The sequence below is a fragment of the Harpegnathos saltator genome, unplaced genomic scaffold (assembly GCF_003227715.2).
Source record: "Harpegnathos saltator strain DR-91 unplaced genomic scaffold, Hsal_v8.6 scaffold1, whole genome shotgun sequence".
Classification (NCBI taxonomy): domain Eukaryota; kingdom Metazoa; phylum Arthropoda; class Insecta; order Hymenoptera; family Formicidae; genus Harpegnathos; species Harpegnathos saltator.
Genome location: NW_020229872.1, coordinates 29,224 through 40,000, shown reverse-complemented (window position 1 = coordinate 40,000; position 10,777 = coordinate 29,224). Strand labels below are relative to the sequence as shown.

The following is a 10,777-nucleotide window of genomic DNA, read 5'->3' as shown; positions in this document are numbered from 1 at the left end:
TCGCGAATCGATCGGTGCGCGCGCGTCAGACGGACTTGACTCGACTCGCCTCTCGTGACACTCGTGACACCCAAATGAAAGATTGTCAATGATGGCGTCCGCCGATATCGTTTCTCGTGTCTGGTCGAAAGCCAACAGTGAAATTATACATGGAGCGTGGGGTTACAGTTTGTTTACACAAATCATCAGGTGTTCCCGCAGACCATCGGGGCACGATTCTCGTCCCCGCATCCGCGATAAAAGCACTTTCTCGCCGTGTATAAGCAACAACTCAACCGGTAACAACTTATAACAACTTATATACGTCAGTATCACCAACAGTCCCCAGCGACGCGATACGCGCGGCACGTCCGGCGTATCGGCACTCCTTTTCGTCGCCCGGACGAAAGTTCCTCGAATTCGATCGACCTCGTTGTCGACTTCATTGTGAAGATCATGTCTAGCCGACTCGATCATCCGCAACATCTCGAACGCCCCGCCGAATACCTCAGACGTCGAGTCCCCCCCCCCCAAGGGGAGATATTAAGCAGGCTCATCTTCGCAATGAGCGACGATAATTTATACTGATATGCTCGGGACATTCTCTCTGCCCTACTCATCTCTTCGAAGCTGTCCTCCGCGTCGGACGAAGAAGACTCGCCGACCCGAGTCGACCGCATCCGAGAACGTAATGATAAGAGTGTAACGAGACGAGTACTTGCAAAGGGAAACGCAATAACGGCAGAAGGATCTCCTCTCCTTTCGGACAGCAGGGGTAACGTCGATCTCCTTGGCTCGTTATTCCGCCAAGCTCGACAGCGAATCGAGCTTCTCCTGACGCTACGTCAGCGGGGGCTGCGACTCCGATGGTAGCGCTGGCAATTGCGGCGTCTGCCGGCTCGAGAGTCGTCGCGGCCAACGTTGCGGGGACACCGGCGGCGTCGATCTCGGCGTGTTCGGCGCGGAACCGGCCGTCAAGCGCCAGTTGCTGCCGGAGAAGGCGCTCGACCTGCCTACGGCGGAGAGATTGGCGTTGCTGCTGCTGCAGGCGACCGCTGCCGAGAGATCCACCCTCGACACGGCTCTGTAATCATCGATCGATCATTTCTTCAGATCTGCCTTCTCGAGATGAGACGTTTGGAGCGACTGACATTTTTTAAGAGCGCAGCGATTCTCATATTGAGTCGACATGACGAACTTGCCGACTTCGGGAAAAACCGCTTCGAGAGAAGAGACTCTTTTCACTTGTTGACTCTCACCTGGAAGGTGGAGCGGATCCTCCGGTGTAGGAATGTAAGCCCGCGGGCCCGCTTCTCGGTCTCGACGTAGACACCACGCTCGCTGATCTGTGCAAGGCTGGCGAAGGTGGCGCGGACGGTAGTAGCCTGGGTGTTTGCGGGGGTGTCCTACCGGAAGACGCGCTTCCGATGCTGCTGGTGGACGACTTCCTCCTCGGGCTCCTGCGATCGAGTTCACGATAATGTAGAAATCTTTCATTCATGCCCGTTCTTTCGTCTTTAATTCGTCTTTCTCGTCTCTTACATTCTTTTTCGTTCTACATCTTTCTCCACCGTAGATGAATAAGTAAAAAATTCAATAATTTGATGGGACGAAAGATCCCGGTGCGATTCTTACCTCTTGGAGGCCTGTCGGCAAAGTCCGGTCGGACAGGTGCGTCCCATCGCGCATTTGCCTTCGCACACCTCCTTCGCCAAGGCAAGGGTCTCATAATTCCTCAGGTTGGACTGGCACGTCTCGGCGTCCGCCTCCGTCAGACTGAGACTGGGGAACCGCTCTCTCAACCTGCGGCGCTCCTGCGTCAAGATACGTTATGTAATGCCCAGATTCGTCGCGGAAGGAAACTCGTATCGATTTGATCGCACCTCCTGCAGGCGATTGGACTCGAAGTCTTTGAGCTGTTGCTGAAAACCGACGTTCGGGTTCGCGATGGAACGGCCCATCCTGACGACCTTGAGCGCTTCCTTCCAAGACAGGTCGGTGGTGCTCATGATGTAGGCCACCGCCAGCGTCACGCTCCTCGACATTCCCGCCAGACTGAAAGAAAGTCGTCGGTGAGCAAAATTTATGAGCGACAGGAAGAGGGTGGAAGAAAAATCTTGCCGAATCGGCAAGAGCTGATTCGCGCGTGTCGAGTGACACCTACCAATGAATCAGAACGTTTCCGCCGCGAAGGCGGGCGGCGTGAATGAAGTCGTTGCAGAGGGAGAAATACTGCGACAAGTTCTGATCGGGAGTGTCGGCGGCCAAGATGCACAGGTAATGTTTGTCCTGAAAACAAGAGCGATCTCCGTGTTTGCTTCGCGTACATTTGCATACAAGCGTCGCTCTTTACTCCGACGCACGCACGCACGCACGCACGCATGCGTGAGCGCGTTTCTCGCGTACTCACCGAGTGTAAACGACGAGCCCCGTCGTGGATGGCCAAGATGTGCGTAATCTTGTACCGCTCCAGCTGAATCATGTCCTTGCTGTCCTGATAATTACCCACGTAAAGACCGGGGAGCACCTGCCGGCACACATCGAGCGAACGAACGAGAACGTTATTAATACGCGGCTCAGCGAAAGGTGACATTTTCGCGGCTACTCTTTAATTAATATTCAAATCGACACCGCCCCGATAACAGACACCCTCTGTAATCAAGAGTCTCCGTGGAACGTATGAAAAGACCCTGACCCTAAATAGGCACGCTGAATGAGCCAGGACGACGCGCGCGATGTTCTCGTCGTTTCTTCCCCTGCGGCTCTAATTTGAAATGCTACGTCTCTTTACGGCAGTCTGTTTGGCAAAAGATTACTTAGACCACCACGACGACGACGACGACGACGACGACGACGACGACGACGACGACGACGGCGACGGCGGCGGCGGCAAATCCGGGTCAGGCTCGCGACGGAGGTATGCAAACGCGGGAATAGATTCGTGATGGGCGTCGACGGGCACCGTAATCTTAGATTAACTTACCCAGCTTGACAAATATTGGATTTTCAATAAGAGGTAACGTTCAAGCTGCTGGCACAGGACTGTCCTTCGCCTGTCGTTTATTACTCGCGGTTACTTTCACCGCCGCGGTACCGCGGCGATTCTTGCCCGACGAGAGATTCTGATCCGACGGCAAAAGTAGCCTCCTTTGGCGGGTTGGAGCAAGTTGCATTTCGGGAATCGGATCAACGAATTAAGACGCATTAAGAGAAGCAATCTCGCAGCGGACTCATTAGTAATTCGAGTCTGACGTTTATTCTCACGGCGTCGCGCTACCACGAAAATATCCCCCGGGTCGTTAGTCGTTAACCCCCTCCCCCCCCCCTCTCCCCTTCCACGCGATTTAATTTCATTCCTTCTTGCTCTTATCACGGTTACGCCGTGCTACCCCTGCGATCCTTCATCGCGCTCTCGTCGCGCGTTGATTTAGTCGGGAGAGAGAACGACCTGGTCGTGGCTCCTCGACGAGGCCGTCGGCGAATGCCTGACGGCCGGCTGTCGTCTCGTGATCGATCGATCCCGGGAAACGGAGGTAAAAAAAGCGCGGGAGGGAGAAAAAAAGTGGGCGACATGTTCGCCCCGTTGAGTGGAGAGCAAAAACGAATAAACAGGCTGTCGTGTCGGCGGCGTTGGCACGCGACGAAAATGCGATTTCGATCGCTCGTGACATCTCGGTGTGTGCGTGCGCTGGTGCATGTATGTGTGTGTGTGTGTGTGTTTCCGCGATTCACGGCAACGTGCAGATAGCGTCGGGGCCATCGATCGATGCACGGCGAGACGTTGCATAGATCGCGATCTCATCCGCTCGGTGACATCAAAGCCGTCACCCACGAGCGACGAAGTCCTCTCGAACGTTTCCGGAGGAATATTTCGATCTCGCACAGACTGCGGGTGGTGCTCTCGATACCATGAGCTTGCCCTCTATCGAAGGATCGCGATCGATCGCGATCCCGAAGCAATTATCTGGCGCGAACGGGAAAATTAAACGTCACACAGAAGCTGACGGGGCCGACATTCGCTGATCGCTGGAAGATTCGCCCGGTCGTTCCGGGCGCGAAACCGTAAACACCGCAGGTAGACGCGGCTGCCGCGGAGAAGACACGGGCGACGGGCGAAACCGTCGTCGGAGGGGATGAAAGCTCGCAGATACGACGGTCTGCGGTTCAGTAATCTCCGGCGAGATTACTGAACATTGAATAATGATGTTTGCATATGCAATAGGCGCAGAGCGCCGGGGGTTTTTTTTTATCGCTCGGAAACACAACTGGAGATTTCGATCGGGGAGGATGACTCGTTTCTTCGCGACTCGCCGTGCGCGTGTGCCGACGTAACGAGAGCGAGATGAAGAAGTAAAGGGAGATGGACAATTTATCAAACGTATTTAGACGAGGAATCCGTTCTTCGCAAAGAGTGCCAGTTTGCGATCGATCGTGTTATCTAAAATCGGCCGACACGCCCCATTGTGCGATAATGAAGCGACACACTACATGTATAAAAGATGAGACGGACACTTCCTCTTCCGTCTCTCCCTCTCTCTCTCTCTCTCTCTCTCTCTCAATTGGCGCGACGAGTCGCGAAATTACGCGGCAGCGAGCTCCTCACGAATTTCTCACCTTGTTCATGCCGTTCCCCATGATGCTGCCGCGGTGACGAGCACGTGCTGAAGTGTTATCGATTGAAAGGCGCACGAGTTCGCTGCCGGCCGCCGTCGTCTCCAGCCTCTTGAACTTATTCCTCGACGATTCGACACGATGCGATTCTCATCGCCGGAGAAAGCGGCATTGTTCGCCGAGCACCATCCTCCGCGATATAGATCGAGGCTCCATTAAGCTGCCGCGCATTCGGGCACTCGTACACATCGCCGACGTATAGCTCTCGATTATAGCGTGAGAACGTGGCGTGGACCACGTGGCTCGCGGCTCGCTCGACCTTTCCTCATTCCGACATTCGCGGATTTATCGTCGTCTCGTAACGTCGTTATCTTGCCGCTATGTCGCAACGCTTGTTCCTTCAGCGACCATATTGTGCGCGCGCGCGCGCGCGCGTGTGTGAATGTGCGTTTCGAAGATGTGTGTACGTTGTTTCGAATTCTTGTCTCTATAATCCGCTGAGTTGCGCGCGCTTAAGCTACTCGCAAGCGTTCCTCTCGGTGACGTTTCCTACGTCTTCTCCGGGTAGAATGAGGCTGCATCCTCCGGCGGACCGGCGCTCGTCCTGCTTCTCGTGGCGCGAGGCAACACTGGGATTCAAGGACGCTTTTTGCCGCCTCTTTGTCGAAGAGCTTCTGACTTTTGCGTACAGTCTAGCCGACGGGATGGATTCCATTTATATGCGGATTGCAGGCCCCGGAGCACACAACGGGACGGGAAAAATACAGCGCGCGCGCGCGCGCGTTTTAGACGAGGTTTTTTCCGCGCGGCCAGGCTGGAGCCAATCGGCTTTTCGGCATGAAGCTGTACGTTGAGCGAGATAGAGCTGTCTCTTCGGAAACCTGCCTGTAATCATGACGCAGTACCTTTAATATTGCGGGAAAAAGTTGTCAGTTAATAGCATCGAGATATCGTGCAACGAAAATAGCGGGAGAGCAGAGAATTTGTCTTGAGTATCGATCAGCGATACGCGGCACGATTGCCTCGCTCGAAAGAGGAAACGCGCGCTTGTTCTTTCGAGAAAGTGGGACAAGTTATTGATAAATTGTCGTCCCGCGTATCGCATGTGTGTGCGTGTGATCTCGACGGTCGTCTTAAGAACGGACAAACGAGCTGGGGACGATTTGCTGAACATTTCATTCCGCGAACGACCTCGCGACGTCGCGATTGATTAGCTGAAATAATATTTCCGTCTTGCCCACGAAAAAAATTACTACGTGCAGCGGCCAATTCCGACTAGCCGAGCGGCCGCCGTTATCTCGAAAAGTGGACGGAGATGAGCGGTTTAAAGAAGCGCTACGCTTATCGATTGTTTCAAAATCAATAAAATGGATTATAAGGACTCGGCTCTACCTGCTAGTACGTTAACCTACTTACGCCAGTAGTACTGACGTTTCCGCTCTCGAACGAAAACAAATCTCGTAATTAAAGCTCATGATTAATCGTGCGGCGATACGCGGCAATTTTGCGCCGTCCAACCACAGAGCGTCTTCGATCGAGCAATTTTGTGAACAGATTATTTCCAAACATTTGGCGACACACACACACACACGAAAGAGAACATATTATTGATCCTCGGACGTAGTGATGCAAAGAAAGGTTTAATTGCGCAAAGCCGTGAATATATATGAAATTAGCGTCGATCGTCAAGGACTTTGAGATTGCTGGCCAGTGCCAGAAAAATAGCGCTCCCGCAGCCAAAACGGCGCATAGCAATAGATATGTTTTTGCCGCGAGATCGCGGCATATATCGCGGCACAGAATGTATACGCGTTTATGTAAATTCCGATCCAATATATTGGCCCAATATGCGCGACGCAATATATTCTTGTTATTCAGGAGCAAAACACCGCGATATGAAGAGGCTTGCACTTTGATTCCGAGCTCGAGAGAGACGAGCTCTGCGACATTTCAGTTTGGCCGCAAAAAGCGCTCGCTTTCGATAAATGGCGCTCGCTTGATATTTATAGACAGATGAATCGACAAAGAGCGATGTGTAATTGCGGCACCGCTAGGGGTAAAAGTTTAAAGGATCTCGCATTCTCAGTCTGAAAGTATTAGTTTGGTCGACCGCCAAGGGAAAAGTTGAAACTCTATCGACGTGGCTGGAAGTTATATTAATTGCAACGACAGCTTGCGGATTCTCCACGACGACCTCGTAACTCGATCCACGTCATCGTTTAGTAAGCATGAGGCACGAAGTGTACGAGCCCGCGCTTAGAAGAGTTGTAATTATAATGTGTTTTTCTTTGAGGGGAGTTTACGAGAGAATATTTGAGAGAGGGGCCGGAACATTTAAAAACTCCTTCGTAATGCAACAGATAAGCCATGCCATTGAATTTCTGAAACATGCATTCGTCACGATAATGCGAGGAAAGTTGGTTGAGTCACGATTAGTTTTATTTCCTTGAATTCCTAAATCGATATCAGCGTCGCATCAAGTAATTAACAACCGCGAGTTCAATCTTAAGTGAAAAAATCTGAAAAAGTCCAGGAAAGAGATTATATTTTATTATTATATCGATGAGTCATCTGCTTCGTGAGGTAAAATGTTATTCGAAAATTTCTTCATGGACTTTTAACACACGAGTGAATCCACAAATCACGATAAAAGACCACACGTGCGTGGAAATATACAACGGATAATCTTGAGAATCTCTGTCGAATATCTAATCTAATCAACAGGCTAGCTGAATATTTATTGGTATTTCTGCGTATTATCTGCTGCCGCATGGAAGCGCTTATAAATAAAAGCCAGAGTGAGAGAAAAGGAATATAGCCGCAAGCTGAAAAGTGCGCTCTCAGTGATGTTGCGACCTACTCTTGAAATAAAAGGGTGATCCGATATATACGTACGAATGGAGAATTAAGTGGAAACCAATCCGGGACCGATGAATCGGAAGCTGTCTCTCGCGGTGGAAAACGTTTTTACAGTAAATTTTTTCTCGTGCCAATCGTACGAAATTAATTCATTAAAATTGAGTGCGCCAGGGATGCATTCGTTAAAATCCCTTTCATCTGTTAGCCAACAAAGGCCGCCTACGGTTCCCCGGCTGTTTTCTTTGATCCTCGCGAAATACATGCATATCGAGATTTATCCTTTAATCAAGGTAAAAGCTATAGCCACATTATAAATGATGCAACGACGAGTCGCGTCGTCTTCTGTCGAATGCACCTCAATGCAAAGAGATGGGGCGATTAAACGGTAATGACGATATTAGAGCATTTATTCATGCCTGAGATCAAAGCGACAATGGCGGAAAGACGTACAAACTAGAGGGAGAAAGCGAAAGAGAGAGAGAGAGAGAGAGAGAGAGAGAGAGAGAGAGAGAGAGAGAGATTGCTGAGGGGAGCCAGCGCTTTGATAAAAAACGAAAAAAAAGAAAAGAAACACACTCGCATTGAACTGAATTCAACGAAACTCCGACGGAAGAGATCCAGGAGTTTGCGAGACGCACCTGCGAAATCCACATGGATCATCGGATCACTCGAGCGACGTCGCGGCAAGAGGACACCGTGGGAGAAATAGCTTCCCCGAGAGCAATAGCTCTCCTCCCTTATCGCGGATTAGCTCGCTTGCACTCTCAGCGCACTCGTCCCTCCGAAGGAGCAGCCCGAGTCACGGAAGAATCGTAGGCCCCGCGCTCAACTACTTCCGCTCAGCTAATTCCTGAGATAGGTGGTTCGCCACCGTCGCCACCGCCGCGGTCGCACAAGCGGATCGTGCCTCTTTAATTCCATCGTTCGGTCGCACTTTCGGTCGTCTCGTCCGTCGCACACGGTTGTAGCAGATGTGCACTGTATTGCAGAGCGCGACTCGTGTGTGTCGCCCTCTCCCTCGTCTCTCTCTCCCCCCCCCCCCTCTCTCTCTCTCTCTCTCTGTCTTTCCCTCTTTCTCACCGTCGACGACTTGACGGAAGGGCGCGTCGTACGAAAACTATCCCGCTCTCAGGACGAGCAGCGCGCAAGGAGCGGACGCAATGGATTTCCCCGACACGGCATAGCGGGAACAAGAAGAATACGTAAAGAGGGTGGGTGAGAGAGAGAGAGAGAGAGAGAGAGAGAGAGAGAGAGAGAGAGAGAGAGAGAGAGAGAGAGAGAGAGAGAGAGAGAGAGGTAAGCGCAAAGTGGGGATGAACTAAACCACTACGGGGGGGCAGTAGCTAGGGCAATGTGCAGGATAGTGGGGTAGATCCTATCACTGCGCGAATAGCCGTGCTCGAATGCGTGTTGCCGGTTTCGATGTATTGCGGCGTCGTCTTACGCCGGGGATTCCCTCGTCCTGCAGGAGGATCACACCTTAGATTAGCCCGGTGTGACGATGAGCCGGAACCGTGAGTAGGAGGAACGCACGTTGACGGGGCGACGATACGGACGGACGAAGGTGGACACCCTTAACCTTAAGCCCTTAAACTGTCGCGGCACCACGATCGATTATTGTTCGCGGTGTTGAACAATGTCCCCGGCTCAGGCTGGATCAAGCCGATCAAGCGACGTCCCGCGGCGAACCGAAAGGCAGAGACAGGCGGTCTCTTTCGAGCGGGGTAAACTGAGCGCGTGGTACGACGGGCGAGATACGAGCATCTTGCGAGGCGTCGAGGCTATATCGATAACCGCCGGTTATCGAGGAGGATCGTGCCAACCCACTTCCTCTTATCTATTACGCGATCACGTCGCGACGCTGCAGCCGGCCGACGTCGTCGTCGTTCTCTCACGTCTCGTCCGCGGGAGAATCTGCGTCCCGTTGCAAATTCATTGCCACGAGGTGGGCGAGATTGAAGGCGGAAATCTCCTAACCGATTCTCCGCCGCGACGCCGCGAAAGGGCGAATGTGTAAAGCGCGGAGGATCGAAGGGGAGGGGGGGGAGGTGAATTGGCACGGCCGGATTAAGCGACTCGATCCCCCGGTCGGACCAAGAGTACACGACTTTGCGGCTCCGCTCGGTCGAGAGATCTCGGAGGCTGAGACGGTCCTTCGCCGCGATCCTCGCGAGATTCGCGAGATCCTCGACTGCCGTGAAGACTGCCGCGCGATTGTATGTTGCCCGTTTCCGAGTTTCCGCCCTCGCCCACGTTCCGGGACATCACCCTTCGCATGCTCACCGTTTACAATCCGCCCCTGAGGGTAAGTCGAGGACGCCGGGGGTGGCCGATACGCCGGCGTCGCTGTCGGGCTCGCGCAGAAGCCGCTCGATAAAGGCGCCCCTACCCTTTGGCCTCTCCTGCCCTCTCCTCTCCTAGCCCCTGCCCCTCGACCCTGCCCTACAAACCGGAAATCTAGTGTAGTAGGACTTGCATACAGGCTACTGGGCTACGCTCGTGGTCATAAATGGCGGATAGCGCTGGCCTACGGCACCAACCACCACGCGATCATCCTTGAATGGGGCTCGCGTATCCCGAGAGAGCGGAGAGGAGAGCGCGCGCTCTTCTCCCGCTCTTTTTCCGCTCGTTTCCTCGCGAGCGAGTCGCTGCAGCGACCGGGCCGGGCGCGGCTCATGAAAAATCGCATGAGCAGGTAGATAAGAGACCGCGCGGACGAAACGTCGGCGCAATCTCGGCCGCGCTAGCTATTACATCGCCAAATGGTCCATGCGCGCTTCATGTCGATCTCACGCGATTCTCGCGCGTTCGACCTGCTCGCGTCCCTCTGAAACTTTACATTACCGGCGGTATCCGTGCCACGTTTTACAACCGCGTATTTGCCGCGTGCCTTTCGATATTAATGAGATGCGATGTTAATGAGGTGCCCCGGAAATGTTTCGCACAAAAGACACGCGCTCGTAGAAAAATCTCGCAAACACGTATCGACAAGCGTGGAGGTCGGGTCGGTGTTAACGCAACGGTATAATCATGTCAATAACGTGCACGCTATGGTAATTCCATCTCGTCTCAATGCGTCAGTCTCTTTGTAAAATGTTACCCACTCGACGGCTGAATGAGAAAAGATAGCATCGTGTCAATGTGTTTCGAGTGACACTAGCGACTATGTACTCCTTGCTCTCATCGTAGGCTCTTACTCGGTGCTACTACAGGCACGAAGATCCACTTTGCCGCGCTGGAACAAGCGCGAGCCGAGAGACGCGGATTTTTGGGGATCCGCTCTTCCCTCATCCCAGCGCGAAACTCACCCGATTCCCGGGGATAAAAA

The 10,777-nt window shown here is 52.9% G+C and overlaps 1 protein-coding gene across 4 annotated transcripts in view; it reads right to left on the bottom strand.

Moving 5' to 3' along the window:
* Positions 1 to 9,719, bottom strand: part of LOC105192332 (dual specificity protein phosphatase 22-B) — a 10,503-nt gene extending 784 nt beyond the window's left edge. Inside the window, exons 1-8 of one of the 4 annotated variants that reach the window (XM_025297460.1) lie at positions 8,894 to 9,719; positions 4,594 to 5,475; positions 2,390 to 2,506; positions 2,144 to 2,268; positions 1,863 to 2,034; positions 1,615 to 1,793; positions 1,239 to 1,439; positions 1 to 1,063 (exon numbers count right to left, since the gene is read on the bottom strand). The exon at positions 1 to 1,063 is cut by the window's left edge and continues 784 nt beyond it. In XM_025297460.1, the coding sequence (XP_025153245.1) occupies positions 820 to 1,063; positions 1,239 to 1,439; positions 1,615 to 1,793; positions 1,863 to 2,034; positions 2,144 to 2,268; positions 2,390 to 2,506; positions 4,594 to 4,614 (1,059 nt within the window). In that variant the 5' untranslated portion in view covers positions 4,615 to 5,475; positions 8,894 to 9,719 and the 3' untranslated portion in view covers positions 1 to 819. Of the gene's footprint in view, positions 1,064 to 1,238; positions 1,440 to 1,614; positions 1,794 to 1,862; positions 2,035 to 2,143; positions 2,269 to 2,389; positions 2,507 to 4,593; positions 5,476 to 8,087; positions 8,488 to 8,529; positions 8,661 to 8,893 lie in introns of those variants that run through there. The other 3 variants (XM_019845636.2, XM_025297436.1, XM_011156391.3) reach the window with 3 other exon arrangements.
* Between the last annotated feature and the right edge of the window lie 1,058 nt (positions 9,720 to 10,777).